Raw genomic sequence first — 16,783 nt, 5'->3', positions numbered from 1 at the left:
GCCTGAGTACGTAAGAAAACAAAAAGGAATATAATATGAGACTCGGTCTATATTCTGAGGGTTGGGAATATGGGCGACAGATCTGATTCAATTGGTCTCTTTCAATTTATAGTCTTTTCATATAACTAATTTCCATCTTAAAACCAGCACAAAGAAGAAAAAAAAAAAGGGGCCTCGGACTCACTAAAGGTGTTACAAATCTGACATGCATTACGGAGTATAAGCATCTTCTCGTACGTTGGGAAAATCTGAAAATTCAAGTCAAAAGATCCTGGGCATCTCAGTTCCTGACATCCTGACATGGAGCTGTGCAGATCTCCCGAAGGGAACGTGCGTCAAAAGGATATTCTTGTGAGAGAATCTCTGCATTTCAAAGAGAAGTTCCAGACACTTTAGGGAGCAGATTCAGACTATGCACATCGAGATCGTGTGTCACTAAAATACCTGTCTCTGGAGCTTCATTCTCAGCACCAGCTCCGATATGTGATGTGGGCGCACCAGGCTCCAATTTCTTTGTATGGCCTTGCTCTTCACCATCATTGTGAGTGTGGTCGATCGTGGAAAGCAGAGAGTCAAATTTCGCGGGACGACGGCGCATTTGAGCCGATCCAATTGTGGGCAAATCGCGTGGTTGTGCTGACCGTAATTTTCGCCCGCGAAACAATAGGGGCCCAAATGTTGGAACACAGGCCACCAAGATCCCTGCTGTCATTTCTGCCATGATGAAAATAGAGGAGTCTCTGAGGCAGTAGACAAGGTCATCGGCAGGACACAGCTTGGTCTGAATAATGCGCCCCAAATTGATACCGGCCGTTCTACTAGCGATCAGCAACTGAACAAGGAATTGGACTGAGCGTGTGGGGGACTTACAACACGCCGATCGCAAAAGATGCAGTAACGCCTGTCTTTTTACGACTCGACATTTGCAGGCGCCAGACAATAGGCAGCGGAAGTAAGACGACTCCCAAGTCAATCCCCATGTTAAACCCTGCAGATGCATACTGTATCTTCAAAACATCCCCACAACTCCCTGAAATAGTGTGGTCCCAGTTGTAGGCAACCGGACGACAGAGCAAAGCGATGGTCAAGATCGCGGATACCCAGTATAGGAGGACAAGACATCCCACTGCAGTTGCACACCAGAAGAACTTCTTGTTCCCTGGGAAGATCTCCATATATAATAGAAGTATGGCGAGCCTAAAGCAGACTGTTGAGGTTGCCCACATCCATTCTGATGCCCAGAAAATCTAACTCTGTTAATACTTCTCATCAACGTCCAAGGAGATAGACCAACCTTCAATGCACTAACCAATCTTTCCGGGTGGCGTACAGCCATTATCGCCGTATGCCCACCATACCCCGCTGTGGTAGCCCCTGATATGAGATATTAGCCCCGATTGTTGCGTTGTCGGTTGATCGCGTCAACTTACCGACCAACATATCCACCACATATCCAGTCAGACCTACAAGTGAGAAAAAGACAAGATAATCATGATATTTGAATCTCTGGCGTCGGATATGTGTAGAGGCAACTCGAAGTACAACAGCTAGTGCAGCAATGAAGAAAAATATTAAACTCCAGACAATCAGAACTGGAGAGCGATGATTCAAGTGGATCATATTCGTGACGGGAGTCAGCAATATCGAGGTCTGACAGGATTAAGAAAAGTTCTGTAACAGTGTATATAGTATGTAGCTTAATAGCAGAAGTGTTATATTGAGAGGAACAATGGCATTGTGCAAACCTAAGAGATGCTGCCATTTCAACTAATTCCTGGTATGGTTGTTCAATGGTGATAGGGAAAGTAACGATGAATATCATACAGACTTCGTTTCGTACAACATGAAAACCTTGACCTTGACTTTCTCCAATTCGTCGATGAGCAGATTTTCAGCTGGGGAGGTACTCAAATGAGACGCTGGTGACTGTAGTGAGGGTGAAATCTCCAAGTTTTTTCAGAGGCAGAGATTAGAGTGACCCTGTAATTCACACCTTTCCCGTCAACCCGCTGCAGCCTCGTGCATCCTCCTGCATTCTTTTCTCTCCATCTATTCAATCTGAGACATCAACCTTCGATCGTTCGACCCAAAGTAGGCTATTCAAAATGCCTCTTTCCAGGGATACATACGCGGAGAATATGCAGCGTGATTCCGCCGAAGCTCAAAGGCAAGAACTCGTCAGCAACCAATGAAAACACCACATACTGACATCCATCTGTTAGACTCGACGAACAATTTGATCTTCTCACCGAGTAAAATCACCCGCCAAGTCCTGTGTGGCGAAGCAGTTCGCAGGCATTTGAACCATACTGACTACTGCTGACGCAGAAACATTGGCTACCTGCTGCACCCGTCCGTTCGAGACAAAATGCATTCCCACGCGCGGGTTGCTGACATTGCCACGGGTACTGCGGCCTTCCTGCGCCATCTCGCCCACGACTGGCCTGATGCAAGCCTACATGGCTACGACATATCAACCTCGCTCTATCCACCCTCCAACACTCTCCCCCAAAATGTGACTTTGTACCTTCTCGACGCCCGCAATGATGTTCCGGTCAACCTCTGGGGACAGTATGATATCGTGCACGTTCGACTGATTGCCGCCGGTCTGACAGCTTCCGAATGGGCGAGAGTTGTTCGCAGCCTTGCTCGGCTTCTAAAGCCTGGCGGTGCTATGCAGTGGGAAGAGTGCGATTTTACTAACGTCCGCCACCTCCCGGGCCGGCCTGATTCTACAATCGATGCTGCTAGTACCATGGGATTGATGTTCATGACTGCCATGAAACCCCGGTTTGAGTATGGCTGGAATCGATTGGCGACTGATATGCGCGCTGCTGGTCTTCTAGATGTTCATACTGAGGCCGTTGCTGTTGATCGGGTGTATGATACGCGCGCGCGTTTGACTACGAATGGAATGAGGGCTATATTTGCGTGGGCGCGCCTCCATTCCGCCAGAGGATCGCAGGGGGCGTTAAACATGCGGCATATTGAGGATCTGGAGCAAAAGGCTTATGCGGATATTCGATCTGGTTGTTACGTTACATTTGACATTCACGTTGCCTGGGGATTTCGGCCCGAGTAGGGAGAACAAACAGGTATTATCTGCAAATTGTATCTAGTCCAACACTTTTCGCGTGGAAATTTCAGAAGTCAATCCAAATCAATGAATAATTATTGTTACTCGTATTACCACATTGGGCCCTACCCCGTTTCAACTTTTCTCACACCGACGTTGGAACACAAGCCGACAAGCACCAGGCTGAGCAGTCAACTGGTCCTTCATATCCCGTTCGACAGCCTCACCGTTATTTTCACCAGATGCAAATTCGATCCGATAGTGGAACACCAAGGCAGCAGTTACGAGACGGATTTGTGCGAGAGCTAAATGACGACCAACACAGCTCGTACGCCCTTACAAGAGAAAACAAAAAGGAGTCAGGATACGAGCCTCTTCTTATACCCGTGCAACCCAACCGGACACATGGGAGATCTGACCACAAGACTCAAGGGTTGGGTTGTCGCTTACCGACACCAAAAGGAGCAAATGCCCTTTTATCCTTGATCAGCTCTGGTTGGCTGTACCACCGCTCGGGAATGAACTCATGGGGGTGGATATATGCTGTCCCAACTTCATGTTCATTCAGTACTTCTGACCGAAAATAGGATAAGGTGTTTCTTACGTCGACCAATTGTATAACGTGGTGCACATATTTTGGTGTTTCCCGGGATAAACGTGCCATCTATCATCAATCCTTCTGGTGGAGTTAATCGAGAGCTAAAAGTTATTACTGCTGGAAGCAATCGCATTGCTTCATTTATAGTCCCCGTCAAGTGTGGCAACGAGGCCAAAGTAGCCGGATTCTCCCTGTCAATCCCCTGGATCTCTTCGCATATCTTTTCAGCATGCATAGGATAGCGGGCGAGAAAATATAAGAGAAGGGTTAGACTTGGAGCAGTGGTGTCGCTTCATTTATTAGTACGTTGCCTCATGTTACTCAGGCTTACTGACCTTCCAGCTACAACTAGTGTTGCAGTATCACCGCTCAACCACCTCGCCCGCGTAGGATCTGATCCGTGTTTGACGTGGTCCTCGATAAACCAAGATGCAATATCGCGATCTGGGAGCGTTTTCTACCTTAACATTAGCCCGAATATCGATTTCCAATATGAGTTTTAATACCTTCATCCGTCGAGACATGCACTGGTCACAAAATTCAAGCATATGAAACCAGTGTCGAACCTTCCACAGTGCGGGCATAAATGCGAACCCCAGTCTCGGGATCCATATCGCAGGACTGAATGGACCCAACAACGTGAGCGCCGAGCGCAGCATAGCTATCGATGAATGCCACCTCTGGTTCCTCATCATACCAAAATCTTCGCTGAAAGAAAAATCACCCATCGAGTCAAAAGCAAAGAAATACATTAGGTCATTTATCAGCACAGGGCGTGATTGTTCTAAAGCAACTAGGCTTTCCAGTGTTCGTACCTTCTCCAGCACCCGCCGATGATACTGGAGTAATGCTGAACGTCGGTGTCAGTTTACCATGTATTCTGAACCTTTAAGTGTACAAGACCTTTTCTACTCAGCGCTTGCTCCCACATTTTCCGCCGTTCATTATGCAGCTGTCGGTCGCGAGTAAAGATTGAGGATATCCGAGGATATAATAGGTCGTACCAATCAGAGCGTGTGTTGTGATTGTTAGGACCATCCATGGCCTCGTAGGCCTCGGGGTGGAATATGGTAATCTCGGCAGGACCTGAATATTTAATCCCCAATGTCACCAGGGAGTCCCTATTTGGTTTCGGATATCTCTTACCGGTTCGTACAAACTCCCCATATTTTTCGTACCAAGCCTGCAAGACAAGATGCCCGCGTGAGTCGTGGCATTTCCACACATGCCATAATTTAGTCACTGCGGCTAATTTGGGACCGGGGAAGTTTTTCAATCGATGAAATAGGAGTCGATATACTGCAATGCTGGTGAATAGTGACGAGAGATAGCATGCCGCCAGGTATACTGTGCGAATCAAGCTGGCTTGCGTGCTTCCATGGCCAAACAGATGGTTTGCATATAATAAACTGCCAGAAAAGAGATGAAAATGAACGACACTCGGGGCCTTTAAGTGCCATTCCCCGTAAATAAAGACAAGTTGGTGGGCCAGTAGCCCTACAATAGCTGCAACTGCCCCCGAGGCTAGCATGATAATGATCAAGCCGAATATTCTGGACCTGCCGCAATTACTATCTCGAATCTCAAAGTGGCACGAGTCCCATAGTGACTCTGATCAGGGCTCTTTGTATCATAAACGTCACAGTGAGAGAAATTGCGAAAGGTAATGTTGGACAACAATCGTCATTCTCAGCCATCGGAGGATATGGACGAAAACCGGACTCTTTTGATATTTAGGTACCTAGCGCGTCAATAGTTTATCCCAAATGTTTACCAACTATTTAGGAAAGGTTTGGCACCTTGTGAAAGAAATTCAAAATGTACGATAGTCAAGTTCGTTTTCCCTCTTATTTGACTATTCACTCTTCATCGAATGCCAACATTCTGTCCCAAAGGGTTAAATTCGAACCTTTTCGATACAACAATCTAATTCTCAAATTAACATCGATTGGGCCCATTAATATCCCTCCGCCATGAATCAGGTTCTCTTAATTGTCCAAAGGACATTGGCATCTCTGCAGTACCACCCATATACCCTTTGGCTGTTGGTCTTGAGTGATTTCAAAACTATTGTGGTACCAAGTACAATTTTCGGAATCACAAACGCCTGGGCCGCGTCGAAATACGACCCGCATGTTCCAGCTATTTTGCTTCCTCCGCAGGCTCTCATTGATTCTCCAAAATCGGTTGGAAGAGCTCTCGCGGCATTCTTATGGGTTCTGATCAACTTGGTTCCATTCGCCATCAACAACCAACGGGGTGAAAGGGCGATTGCCGAGGACTGTTTGAACAAGCCATGGCGCCCGTTTCCTCGCAGCCAGATTTCTCACGAGTGGGGCACAAGACTTATGATTATTCTATATGTATTTGCCCCGATATATAGCCTAGCATTTGCTGGTGGAGTCCGACATTCTGTGGCTTTGATATGGTTAGGGGTGTGGTACAATAACTGGGGTGGTGCGGACAAGAACCCAGTCATTCGGAACTTTATCAATGGACTAGGATATACCTGTTTCGCATCGGGGGCGATGGAAGTGGCCTTGGGCGGTTCTTTTCTCCCTCTCCACCCGCTTGGGTGGTCAGGACGGTGGCTTATTGTCATCATCGGGGTTATTTTCTCCACCGTCCAATTGCAGGATATGTCCGATCAACCCGGCGATGCTAAACGGGGTCGACGAACGGTGCCACTAGTATGGGGTGATACTATGGCGCGGTGGACTATTGCTCTGCCCATGCTCTGTTGGGGAATATGGTGTCCGATGTTCTGGGGTGTTTCATATCTTTGGTTTACCATCAGCATGGCAATGGCTTCGCTTGTGGCCTTAAGGACTCTGATAGTTCGTTCTGTTCAAGGAGATAAACAGACATTTCGACTTTGGAATTGTTGGATTGCGGTCATCTATATGCTGCCCCTGTTTTCGGAACAGGACTAAAATCAGACTTTCAAACAAGATTTGAGAGAAATAGGCACAAGCAAATTCCTCTATTATGATCACCTCACGCCCGAATATTATCTACGCCTTCGACTATTCTATGTGTACGGAGTACATTGTAAGAGAATTAATTTGTATTACACAACCCCCCCAACCCCCTTTTTTTTACTACGCCTGTTGAAACTACTTCAAGGCGCTTCTTCCAAAGTTGGCCAGAACCTTTTTTTGCTGACTGGGTACATAAACTACATACAAGTAAATGACATAGTCATCCCCATTTATGATCCTGGGATCGATCTACCTGTCGATCTCCAGGGCAGCCCGAGTGGTTGTCATTTACTAAGCGGACCTCGGGGCCTCATGTAGTTCACACACTAGCCCACCTAGGAAGAAGCGTCTTTAATTAGTTTAAAATCGCTGTATACATAGATATTAACTCTTATATTGGAATATTACTATGACCTCTGCTAATTTGTTCGGCAATAACAATATTTAATCCCGGGATCAGTGAAGATAGTATATATGGGATTCAGAGCGGAGCCAGTCAAATCCGCTAATGTCCAGCCATATTTTCCCCATGTACAACCTTTCCCCTTTCCCCTTTCCCTTTTGCATATACCTTTGGTTTTTGTTTGAACAATTGTGCGCTCAAACATACATCATGGGTTTCCTCTACTAACAATTCTTTATTACTCCCAAACATCCAACACACTCTTTCGCGGATCAGACGGTGCTCATCACCGGTGCCAATGTCGGCTTAGGACTGGAAGCTGCACATCGCATCACGCGACTAGGTCCAGCACGAGTACTCCTTGCTGTTTGAAATGTGACCACGGGAAAAGAAGCCAAAGAGGATATTGAAAAACCTACAGGCCGCCCAGAGGTATGTGAGGTGTGGGAGGTCAAGCTACTTTCCCATGCCTCTGTCCTTGCCTTTGGCGAGTGCATCTCAAAGCTCCCTAATCTCGACGCAGCCATCCTGAATGCAGCAATTGCCACATCGGAGTTTGGTACTGCCGAGTGATATGAGAAAACTGTCACTGCCAATGTTATCAACACTCTATTCCTTGGCCTTCTCCTCCACACGACGAAAGCATCTATCAAGAACAGCCCGACTTAGCTTCGTTGTCAGCGAGGTACATGGTTGGGTGAATTTCGCAGAATGGAAGGAAGAGAAGCCAATGAAGGTCGTCAGCGACCAATCAAGAACCAAAATGGGGGAGCAGTACCCATTATCCAAGCTGCTTGAGGTCTTGCTTGTGCAGGAACTAGCGGGCCGGGTGCGTAGATCAGAGGTGATCATTAACATGATGAACCCTGGTTTATGCAACATACAGCTGGGCAAAGAGGGTGGCTTGAGGATGAAACTGATGAAAATGGTATTGGCACGATCCATTGAGGTTGGATCTCGAACGCTAGTGGCGGGCGCTACAGCAGCTGGACTCGAAAGCGACGGCGCATATATGACCGATAAGAATGTGGAGAATACCGCGCTTTCACTTTTCGGTGCGTAGTGCTGAGGGGCGCCAAGCCCGTGAGAAACTATGGGCTGAGCTGTCGTCGATCCTTGAGGGTGTTGATCCTGGGGTTATGCAGAATGTCTGACTTGCTTCCAAGCTGGAACTCTCCTGTAACGGTTGAACGAATTCTAAAGTCAATTCGACTTCAATAATGAGACATGGCTAGATCTTCTAGTTCATGCTCTCACCTAAAATCTTACTCTACAGCTGACTATTTGTACTACTGCTACTTCAGGGCTGACCATTTATAGTGGGATTGCCAAAGGACGTAGAACAGCGGTGATTTTCGACATTGGATTGACCAATCCACAAGGTTTATAACCCTTCCTTTTTCTGACCTTCAACTCTTTTGGATTCTTATTCGCAATGTTCCACAAAAGCCCCGGCACCAATTGCCCGCTCTACTAGCTCGGAGGCAGCGGCAGGCCATTTCCGAATACACACACGTCTCACATCACAGCAAACATTCCGTGATCAAGCGCAAAGTGATGAGTCTGTACGGAGTACATCTTACGAACCTCAAACTTGCCGAGCTATGGCTATGATTCGCCGAATATGGCCTCAATAAGGAAGCTTTATTGATTGCTCCCTTGGTTTAACAAAGAGATCAGTGCCAAAAAAAGCATATATTCACAACGAGACCGTGAGCTTCTCTCTGCATGCCTGTTCCCTGTGCAAGGTTCCGTACATTTAGGCCAGAGAATCCCTACTTCTCGACAGTGATCAATAGTTTCTCCGCACTTGTTATAGTTAACGTTCATCATGGCTCCTATCCTGTTAGAACCCGCAACTGTCGATTCCCAGTCCAGCCCTGCTCCACTGAAGGTAGCAGTCAATGGTACTTCTACCGAGGGAGCTGACCTCACCCTGAAGGACCGTCCTTGGCGACTCCTACATCTAGTTGATACCCTCAACCCTCCGCCACCTGTTCAAGGAGAACACCCGGATATTCATATCCAGCGACTACTCCAATTGGCATGGGTTACCACGATCAAAGCCTTTTCCTGCTCGACAACACTGTACGTTGGCCAAGACTATTCAAAGGGTCAATGCTACATAGGCGAGGCGGCTCATGGCTACTCAAAGCCGACCGTTCCGATCCATGTGGATCCTCATGATACCATCATAGATCTCTTCCGCGAGAGCATTGAGGCATTGGCTTCGTTATCCAGTAACAGAGTCACGGAGAACGGCCATCCCACTCAAGACCGCGAAGATTCCGGCTTCAATATCACAATCGTCTACCAGAAGCAACTGGCTGAGCGCCTCCTATCTGGCAATGATACATGTGTGGGCGAATGCCATGTCTGCTGTGGCTTACCGGCGAGAGAGCCAACGGAGGCAGACTCGATATTCTCCGGTCTCCGCCTTTCAATACGACATACCTCCGACGATAGGTTATATGCTCGATTGGATGCTGGAAACACTGACATTGGACTGCCATTGGCTACAAGCCTCCTGAACAGTTTTAACCAGGCCTTGTCATCAATTGATGGCTCATCCAACCAGACAATCTGTAGCCTCGAGTTATGCTCTGCGCAAGATTTTGACCTGATTGCCCAATTCACTAGAAACATTGAGCCTGCCCGTGATGCTCTCCTGCATGATCTTTGTTTGCAACACGCGACGACAACCCCTAATGCTCCTGCTGTTCGCTCTTGGGATGGGGATCTGACATATCGCCAACTCGAGAACTTAACTTCTAGATTGGCACATTGGCTAGTGGGACAAGGCGTTGGCCCAAATATTTATGTGGCTTGTGCCTTTTACAAATCCACCTGGGCTATTGTGGCCAGACTGGCTGTTCTTATGGCTGGTGGTGCGTACATCTGCGTTGATGGCAGGGATCCACCACCATATCTTGCATCTGTCCTTGAACGTACCCAGATAAAGATCATGCTCACTTCAGCTGGCTATAAGCAAAACTTTGCGGATCGGGTTGAAACACTATTCGAGGTCAGCGCCGCTTCCGTTTCCAGCTTGCCATTGGTGAATTCGGTCCCTTGTTCTACTGTTACCCCCACCGATCCCTGCCTTGTGCTCTTCACGTCCGGTAGCACGGGAAAACCCAAGGGAATCATTCAAGAGCACCGTAGCTATGCCTCTGCGTTGACGGATTACATCCGAGCCATGGACATGGGTCCACATAGCCGGATGTTCCAATTTGACTCCTACACCTTCGACATCAGTAACAACGACTTTCTAACACCTCTCATCGCTGGCGGATGCTGCTGTGTTCCAACTATATCTCTGACGATGGAGGCCCTGATGAATGACATGAACGATCTGGAGGGGAACATGATGTTCATCACACCATCAGTCGCCGTCGACATGGATCCCGAGCGCGTTCCCACTCTGGAGATGATGTGTATTGGTGGCGAGCCAGTCTCAGACGCTGTACTGGCAAAATGGCTGAACCGCGTGCAGGTCGTGAACCAGTACGGTATGGGGGAGATAGCTTCTCTGTGCGCATATAACCGCAACCTCCAGATGGGACACGGGTCAGTGGTCGGTCGTCCCGCTACCGGTGCAATCTGGATCGTCAATCCCGATAACCCCGACCAGCTGATGCCCGTCGGAGCCGTGGGCGAACTTCTCATCGAGGGCCCTCATCTCTCCAAGGGGTATCTAGACCACGTATCTGGAAAATCGGAGAACTTCCTCTCTACACCACCAGTATGGATGGCCCAGCTCCACACCGAGAGGCCGAGTCACCGCTTCTATCGCTCTGGAGATCTAGGCCGGTACAACCACAATGGGACGATCGAGCTGATGGGCCGCAAGGATAGTATGCTCAAGCTCGACGGCGCGCGCGTCGAAGCCGGACAAGTGGAATACGCTCTCCGGCGCAACTTGTCCACCGGCGATGCCGCCATCGTGGACGTTCTCGGCACCATCGACGGGCAAAGCGATCCTATTCTTGCCGTTTATCTTTACTTGGCAAATAACCCCATGAACATGGAGAACGGTCCGATCGAAGAAATGGAGTTCCGTCCGGTTAGCGAGAGGCAGGCTGTGCATGCGCTCACCGAGTCTCTGAGCGAGGCGGTTCGACAAAATTTGCCCAGGTACTATGTGCCTGGGCTGTATATCCTTATTGATAGAGTCCCGCGCACGAAGTCGAAGAAGACAGATCGACGAAAGCTTCACATGTTGGGACAGGCTTATTACATGGAGCATCGGGATGAGCTGGAGGATATTACTGTCTGGTTGGACTGGAGTAAACTATAAACAAGACTCAATAAAGTCTTGTTTGAGTGGAGCATTGCTCATTTGATATATTTCGGGTGTTCATGTAGGAGGAAATCATGTGCAAATTGGCGGGGAAGAACCATATGTATTTTGGAACGTTGATTCTCAGATCGAACGGGGTGTGGCTGGGCATAGCGCCAATATATATCGATCAGATTCGCCGTTTCTTCTACTTATATAAACCATAACAACATTTTATGAATGAGTTTGTATTGATGTTATTATATTTGTCCCTGGATCCCTTTTATGTAGGTAACATTCACCTGAACCTGAAGATCAAGATATGCCATTCATACGATCATGTCTTGTCCGGTCCACGGCGTAGAAATTATGCCCAAACGGGTGGTCTGCGCTCTCGGCGGTTCCATGCCGATGATGCTCTTTCCTCTCAAACAATGAATTTTGGAAATTCTATTCGACCCACGTCCTGGGCGCACTCGTATCAGACGCCTGGCACGCGGGATTCGCGCTAGAATTCCTGGGTGCGAGGAAAGTGAGTTGTCGCAGCGGGGGTGATGACCAGCTCCGTACAATGACGGCTCCCGGTGTACATCTGTACTTTGTGATCGTGCCAAGGACGCCGTGGATGCCACTTGTGGACGCCCCGAGGCCAACAGAAGGGTGTGTTGGGCGCTTGGCAGAATCACTGTCGCAACTAGCACTAGAGGAAGTAAAGGGGGGAGGCGGGTAATAGTTGAGCAATTTGTTGCTAACAGCCAAACAATGCATGATGACCCGCTCTCATGGGTCATACGACCAAGCCGCGGGGTCAGATGGAAAGAAAGCATGCTTCACATCCTGAAACGCTGGCATATCCTCATTCATCATCATGGCAGAACCGATCGCAAACCCAGCATCAGGGTCGACGGGGAGCCAATTTGATGTCATGCGAGTACTGCCATCTGGCATCTCGAGTGGTGTAAGACACTCCTCGTCTGTTCTGGAGTATCGACGGTGCGGGGAGCTGACGGAGTGGGGCTGGCCATGAGCCTGATATTGAGCGTCCAATCCTGACGGCCCGAAGTCGAATTGCGTGTATTGGGCGTCTTCCAAGTGCTCGGCTTCTCCTTCCCACCCGCTTGATGAGGCATGGCTTGGTCCTGGGGACCCGTGGAGATCTGAGCTTGGGGATCCGGGGAAGGGGAAGGCTAGGGTATTTGATGGAGGGGTCATGAAGAGGGCTCTTTGTGTTGCGAGCTGGAGATCTGGGCGGGAGTGGATCGGGACATTCTCGGTGGATTGGAAGGGAATTGATTGGTTGAGTGAGAAACTGGTTTCACATGTCAGCTTGTTCTAGGATCTCTCTTGTCCTTTGTTTTTTCTTCTCTTTTTTCCCCCTTTGGACCTGTCACTCTATTCCTGGAAGCCTAGTAACTTACCTTGTAGTATCGGCTTTGACCCCTCCACAGTCCTGTCTCACTAGACCGGCTTCATACCATATTTGTGGATATGGTTGAAATGCGGTCGATTTAACCGGGTATCCATCAATCCAGCCGAACTGCTCAACAGCCCAGGAGGGATCTAGTGCATCTTGCATCGTCAAAGGAAAATCGGTAGCGATGAAGGGGCCCGGGCCAAGTTCATCGTGTTGTCCCATATATGAATCACCGAGGGTCTCCATGGACCAGGAGGTAGTCTCCAATGGGAACTGAGCTTCGGTCATGGTGAATGTAATGTAGTTGTCACGAACTCGAATGGTGATGGCAGAAGTTTATGAGGCAAGACACGGATCTAGGAATCAAGGTCTGATCGCAATTGGAACTGGAAATTGAAATTGGAATTGGAATTGGAATCGAAGTTTGGAGTTTGAAGTTTGGAGTTTGAAGTTTGGAGTTTGAAGTTTGGAGTTTGAAGTTTGAAGTTTGGAGTTTGGAGTTTGAAGCTGGAGCTAGGAGCTAGGAGCTTCTTGAAGTTGAGGCTTGAAATATTTTGAAATCTCCCCCAAAAAAAGACCTTGCTACCTGCGCAAGAAGAAATAATAATTCCCCGCAAAACCGGGGGCCATGAAGGAATTATTTAAACCAAAAAAAAGACCTGCACATCAAACCACGCATCTGAGGAGCTGTGGAGTTGCGGAGAAACCTGGGGCCCCAAGCTCCAACGGCAAATATCCTTGGAGACCTCATGATCCCACCGAAGTGTTCAATTAACCGATTTCCCCGGATTTTACTTACATTCGAGGGCCGTTGTCCAATCGGTGAATTGCGGTTGCTCGGCATCGAGAATTTAATCGAGACTCCCCTGGAATTCGGATAAATTGAGAGAAGGCTTGAGACCTCATGGACCTAAACGAGAACGGGGAATGACATAGGTCTTGTTTCATCCCTACATGTCGTATGTTCGGGTTGACGTAGGCTTATGAAGATACTGGATGTCGACGCCACAATAGAATAATGGACCGAGATGCCTTCAAGGGTAAATTATGTATTCGCGGAATTATCCGCTCTCGATAGTTAAAGAAGCTTGAGTGAAACGCCATATACCCGAAAACTCCGCTGCAGAACTATACACTGAGAAATCGTATGAAAGTAGTATCTAGTCAACCCCAAAATTGCGACCACGGGAAAAACGGGTTTCCCACTCATGTACGCAGACCTGCAGGACAATAGGGGGGTTTGATTCAGTAGCGTGCAGGGATCGACAGGAACCAAAAAAAATCCTTGCTGGACCTGCCTGTGGGGTATTTAAAGGGCCAAGCCAGTCCCCTTTCGCGTCCAGCGGTAAAGTGCGAGAACCGCTTTTCGGCGATGCCGAATTTCACTCGGGTTTACTGGGCGACCTCGAGCCTGCGCGACCGCAGAGCGCATCACTTGCCGGAAGCTGCGCTGATACTCCGTGTTGAGTGTGACGACGCATGATTCTGTCGCTCGGATCATAGTTTCGCAGGCGTTTAATATGCCCTCGCCTGCTTCCTTTTGCAAGCGCTCTACGATAAGAAGGAGGAGGAAACTGCCTTGCAGCAGCTGGATGCCGAAGAAGTACGGCATGAAACTAACATCGGGGTCAAAGCGGAGGATTTGTTGCACGGAATCGGCAGCTTCCAGTGCATGTGAGATGGTAGACGCAAAGGCCGGGGAAGATGTCCAGAAATCTTTGTCTTCTATCAGTGAGACGGGATCCCACTTTCCGACCAGCAGGATATGGAGAACATGAGTTAGGTAGGAGGAATAGGCAATGACTGTTTGCGTATGCCAAGAATACGCCTGAGACAATTGCGGATCGACAGGGTCTGGTTTGTTGGTGTAGGCACTCGTCGATGGGGCAGCTGGATCTGCTGTTGTCGCCGTCGCGAAGGTTGTGAGACTAGCTTTGTAGACCTCAAGTTGGCGCAGTACTTCTGACACATGTACCTCCCACGCTTCTTTTCCTTGAAGCCTGACACCAAGGGTAGGGTGGTTCCGGGCCTGGTTCAGATCGATGAGTTCGCCGGTGATCGTCATGAGTGGGAGGAAGAAGCCAAGAATAGAGTGGTCGTGGCAGATGAAGTTGGGGAAAATGCGACGTTTGTTTTGGTCGCCGGACCGAGGGCATTGGGGTCCATCTGGATGAGGACTATTGCTGTGAATGATACCTGCTTGCCAGGAGCTTTCGTCCAATGGAAGCAACAAATCCTCGCTCTCGGCATCCAGTAGGGCCAGCGGACGATTATAGCACAATGCGAGGTGGCGGTCCATGATGTATAACAGCCACCAGGTTCTGCGCCGCTCTTCACGGTGCTCTTCTGTAATAGGCCCATTATGCAAATCTTGGTGCTTGTCACATACGCAATTCAGGCTTGGCCGCGAGGGATTTGAATAATCAAAACCCAGCCCATCTGGGGAACCAGGCCATCCGCCTAGACCGTAGCCGAAGGATGGACTTGAACCATCGGTCAGGGCGTCAATATTCGGTGTGATTTCCATCTCTTGATTCAATTTAAGCTCTCGAGCCAATGTAAAAGCTGCATGCCACCTAGTGTGGAGTTAGTGGAGTGGACAAGGTGTAGAACCAGGGGTACGAACCATCTCATACTTGCAGCCTTCTGTTCACTAGATGAGATAATCGAGGCCACATGAATATAGGTAATGACATCGTCTAAAGACCCAGCGGGGCCTACCAACCCTTTATCATCTCCGACCCCTTCGAATGGGTGGTGGGCCCCGGCTGAGTAGTCGTGAGCGGTTGGGTTTTCAGCGGGTGATGGATTTTGGTCTTTGAAGGAGACATGTATCAAAGGTCGCAGTAAGCGAATAATCAATGCACAGAGAAACTGGCATATCTTCCTCCGTTGTAACGGTGAGATGGATAAAGAGAAGGCCCGATCATCTACAGCAGCCACCCAGAGCATACTTGCCAGCAAGGCAGGACTAGTGGGCCTGGGGCGGTCGACACTTAGAAAAGAAGTCTTTCGCAGGACATAACAATGAATATGATGGCACACAGGATGCATATGGGTTGAGAAAGCGCTGGTAAAGTAGAGTTCAAGCAGATCGCATACCAGTCGACGTGGGAGGTTCGATTCGAGAAAAGGCATAAGAGGTTCCAACACAGGGTACTTCAACGGTGACCGAGAAGTCGACGGCCGTCTCCGTCTTGGGAGGTTGGCCCCCGACACAGATGGTACAGCAGGCACACACTGGACTGGTGGGTGGCTAGCAAAATCGACTGGATTCCAGATATCCACCAACCGGGGCAGAGGAGGTTCGCTGCCGCCTGTACCTGCAAGCAGCTCATATGAGTCTGGCGACAGATGTGCCGCTGAAAGCCATTCCTCCGTGACATTGGCGGCAAGTCCTGCCCGCTGCGGCTGTGGACGATGCGGCACAGACCGACGGCCGTCGACGCTGGGTGCCGAGATGGCGCTGATCTCGTTTGTTGCCGGCGATTGCTGCTGGAAGCTCGAGGCAGGAGAATTATTTTCAACAGGCGACAGCACCTGCTGCAACTGCGATTGCAATCCCCGTTTGTGTTCCTCATCGCCCTGCTGCCCTTCGGCGGGATCCTGGAGCGTTTCGTCCTCAGCATTCGCATCTGCATTCTTCGGTTTTGATCTTGCGATACGTCCTCGTTTCCGGCGCTCGCGGGTAAATTGGCAGTTTATATCACCACGCAAACATCTCGAGCAGGGAAAAGCACGGTCGCATCGTACACGGCGAGTGTGGCATGAATCGCAGGCGACTCTGTTTCGGCGCCATCGTCGTTTGCCATTTGACAGTTCAACATCAACCTCCACCGACTCTGGGTCCGGAGACGGCTGATCACCCTGGGACTCCATTCCAGGACGTCATTGGTGAGCTTAAATGCAAGGGAAAAAAAGAAGCCGAAGAGAAATGAAGGATGTTGCGGGGAAAAAGGTACTAGAATGTCTCACCCGCAATTGGACTTGGCGCGGAATTTCTCCAACTTTTTTTTAGATCACATGGAC

The 16,783-nt window shown here is 49.0% G+C and overlaps 9 protein-coding genes across 9 annotated transcripts; 5 read left to right on the top strand and 4 right to left on the bottom strand.

The window, feature by feature from the left end:
• Positions 1 to 370: 370 nt before the first annotated feature.
• On the bottom strand, positions 371 to 1,620 carry N7479_003852 (uncharacterized protein; the record flags this gene model as incomplete). Its single annotated transcript, XM_057251549.1, has 4 exons — positions 371 to 815; positions 871 to 1,247; positions 1,295 to 1,374; positions 1,431 to 1,620. The coding sequence occupies 4 exons, from the start codon at positions 1,618 to 1,620 to the stop codon at positions 371 to 373; spliced, it is 1,092 nt and encodes a 363-aa protein (XP_057110874.1).
• Positions 1,621 to 2,188: 568 nt separating this feature from the next.
• N7479_003851 (class I SAM-dependent methyltransferase) lies at positions 2,189 to 3,082 on the top strand (the record flags this gene model as incomplete). Its single annotated transcript, XM_057251548.1, has 2 exons — positions 2,189 to 2,274; positions 2,329 to 3,082. 2 exons carry the CDS (start codon positions 2,189 to 2,191, stop codon positions 3,080 to 3,082), a joined length of 840 nt encoding a protein of 279 aa, XP_057110873.1.
• A 129-nt stretch (positions 3,083 to 3,211) lies between these two features.
• N7479_003850 (cytochrome P450) lies at positions 3,212 to 5,205 on the bottom strand (the record flags this gene model as incomplete). Its single annotated transcript, XM_057251547.1, has 6 exons — positions 3,212 to 3,411; positions 3,527 to 3,619; positions 3,681 to 3,964; positions 4,010 to 4,131; positions 4,181 to 4,513; positions 4,561 to 5,205. 6 exons carry the CDS (start codon positions 5,203 to 5,205, stop codon positions 3,212 to 3,214), a joined length of 1,677 nt encoding a protein of 558 aa, XP_057110872.1.
• Positions 5,206 to 5,647: 442 nt separating this feature from the next.
• Positions 5,648 to 6,607, top strand: N7479_003849 (UbiA family prenyltransferase; the record flags this gene model as incomplete). The annotated part of the gene is made up of 1 exon (XM_057251546.1): positions 5,648 to 6,607. The coding sequence occupies one exon, from the start codon at positions 5,648 to 5,650 to the stop codon at positions 6,605 to 6,607; it is 960 nt and encodes a 319-aa protein (XP_057110871.1).
• A 727-nt stretch (positions 6,608 to 7,334) lies between these two features.
• On the top strand, positions 7,335 to 7,631 carry N7479_003848 (putative short-chain dehydrogenase/reductase family protein; the record flags this gene model as incomplete). Its single annotated transcript, XM_057251545.1, has 2 exons — positions 7,335 to 7,424; positions 7,461 to 7,631. Coding segments are annotated over 2 exons (261 nt in total), but the record flags the coding sequence as incomplete, so codon positions are not given.
• A 22-nt stretch (positions 7,632 to 7,653) lies between these two features.
• On the top strand, positions 7,654 to 8,212 carry N7479_003847 (uncharacterized protein; the record flags this gene model as incomplete). The annotated part of the gene is given in 4 exon segments (XM_057251544.1): positions 7,654 to 7,927; positions 7,945 to 7,957; positions 8,008 to 8,025; positions 8,122 to 8,212. 4 exon segments carry the CDS (start codon positions 7,654 to 7,656, stop codon positions 8,210 to 8,212), a joined length of 396 nt encoding a protein of 131 aa, XP_057110869.1.
• A 677-nt stretch (positions 8,213 to 8,889) lies between these two features.
• On the top strand, positions 8,890 to 11,358 carry N7479_003846 (non-ribosomal peptide synthetase; the record flags this gene model as incomplete). Its single annotated transcript, XM_057251543.1, has 1 exon — positions 8,890 to 11,358. One exon carries the CDS (start codon positions 8,890 to 8,892, stop codon positions 11,356 to 11,358), a length of 2,469 nt encoding a protein of 822 aa, XP_057110868.1.
• Positions 11,359 to 12,120: 762 nt separating this feature from the next.
• On the bottom strand, positions 12,121 to 13,042 carry N7479_003845 (uncharacterized protein; the record flags this gene model as incomplete). The annotated part of the gene is made up of 2 exons (XM_057251542.1): positions 12,121 to 12,649; positions 12,759 to 13,042. The coding sequence occupies 2 exons, from the start codon at positions 13,040 to 13,042 to the stop codon at positions 12,121 to 12,123; spliced, it is 813 nt and encodes a 270-aa protein (XP_057110867.1).
• A 1,021-nt stretch (positions 13,043 to 14,063) lies between these two features.
• On the bottom strand, positions 14,064 to 16,633 carry N7479_003844 (uncharacterized protein; the record flags this gene model as incomplete). Its single annotated transcript, XM_057251541.1, has 2 exons — positions 14,064 to 15,330; positions 15,381 to 16,633. The coding sequence occupies 2 exons, from the start codon at positions 16,631 to 16,633 to the stop codon at positions 14,064 to 14,066; spliced, it is 2,520 nt and encodes an 839-aa protein (XP_057110866.1).
• Positions 16,634 to 16,783: the final 150 nt, after the last annotated feature.

Source organism: Penicillium vulpinum (assembly GCF_028829585.1).
Source record: "Penicillium vulpinum strain IBT 29486 chromosome Unknown utg000002l_segment0_segment0, whole genome shotgun sequence".
NCBI classification, from domain to species: Eukaryota; Fungi; Ascomycota; class Eurotiomycetes; order Eurotiales; family Aspergillaceae; genus Penicillium; species Penicillium vulpinum.
The sequence above is the reverse complement of the archived record's forward strand: the minus strand, read 5'-3'. Positions and strand labels throughout refer to the sequence as shown.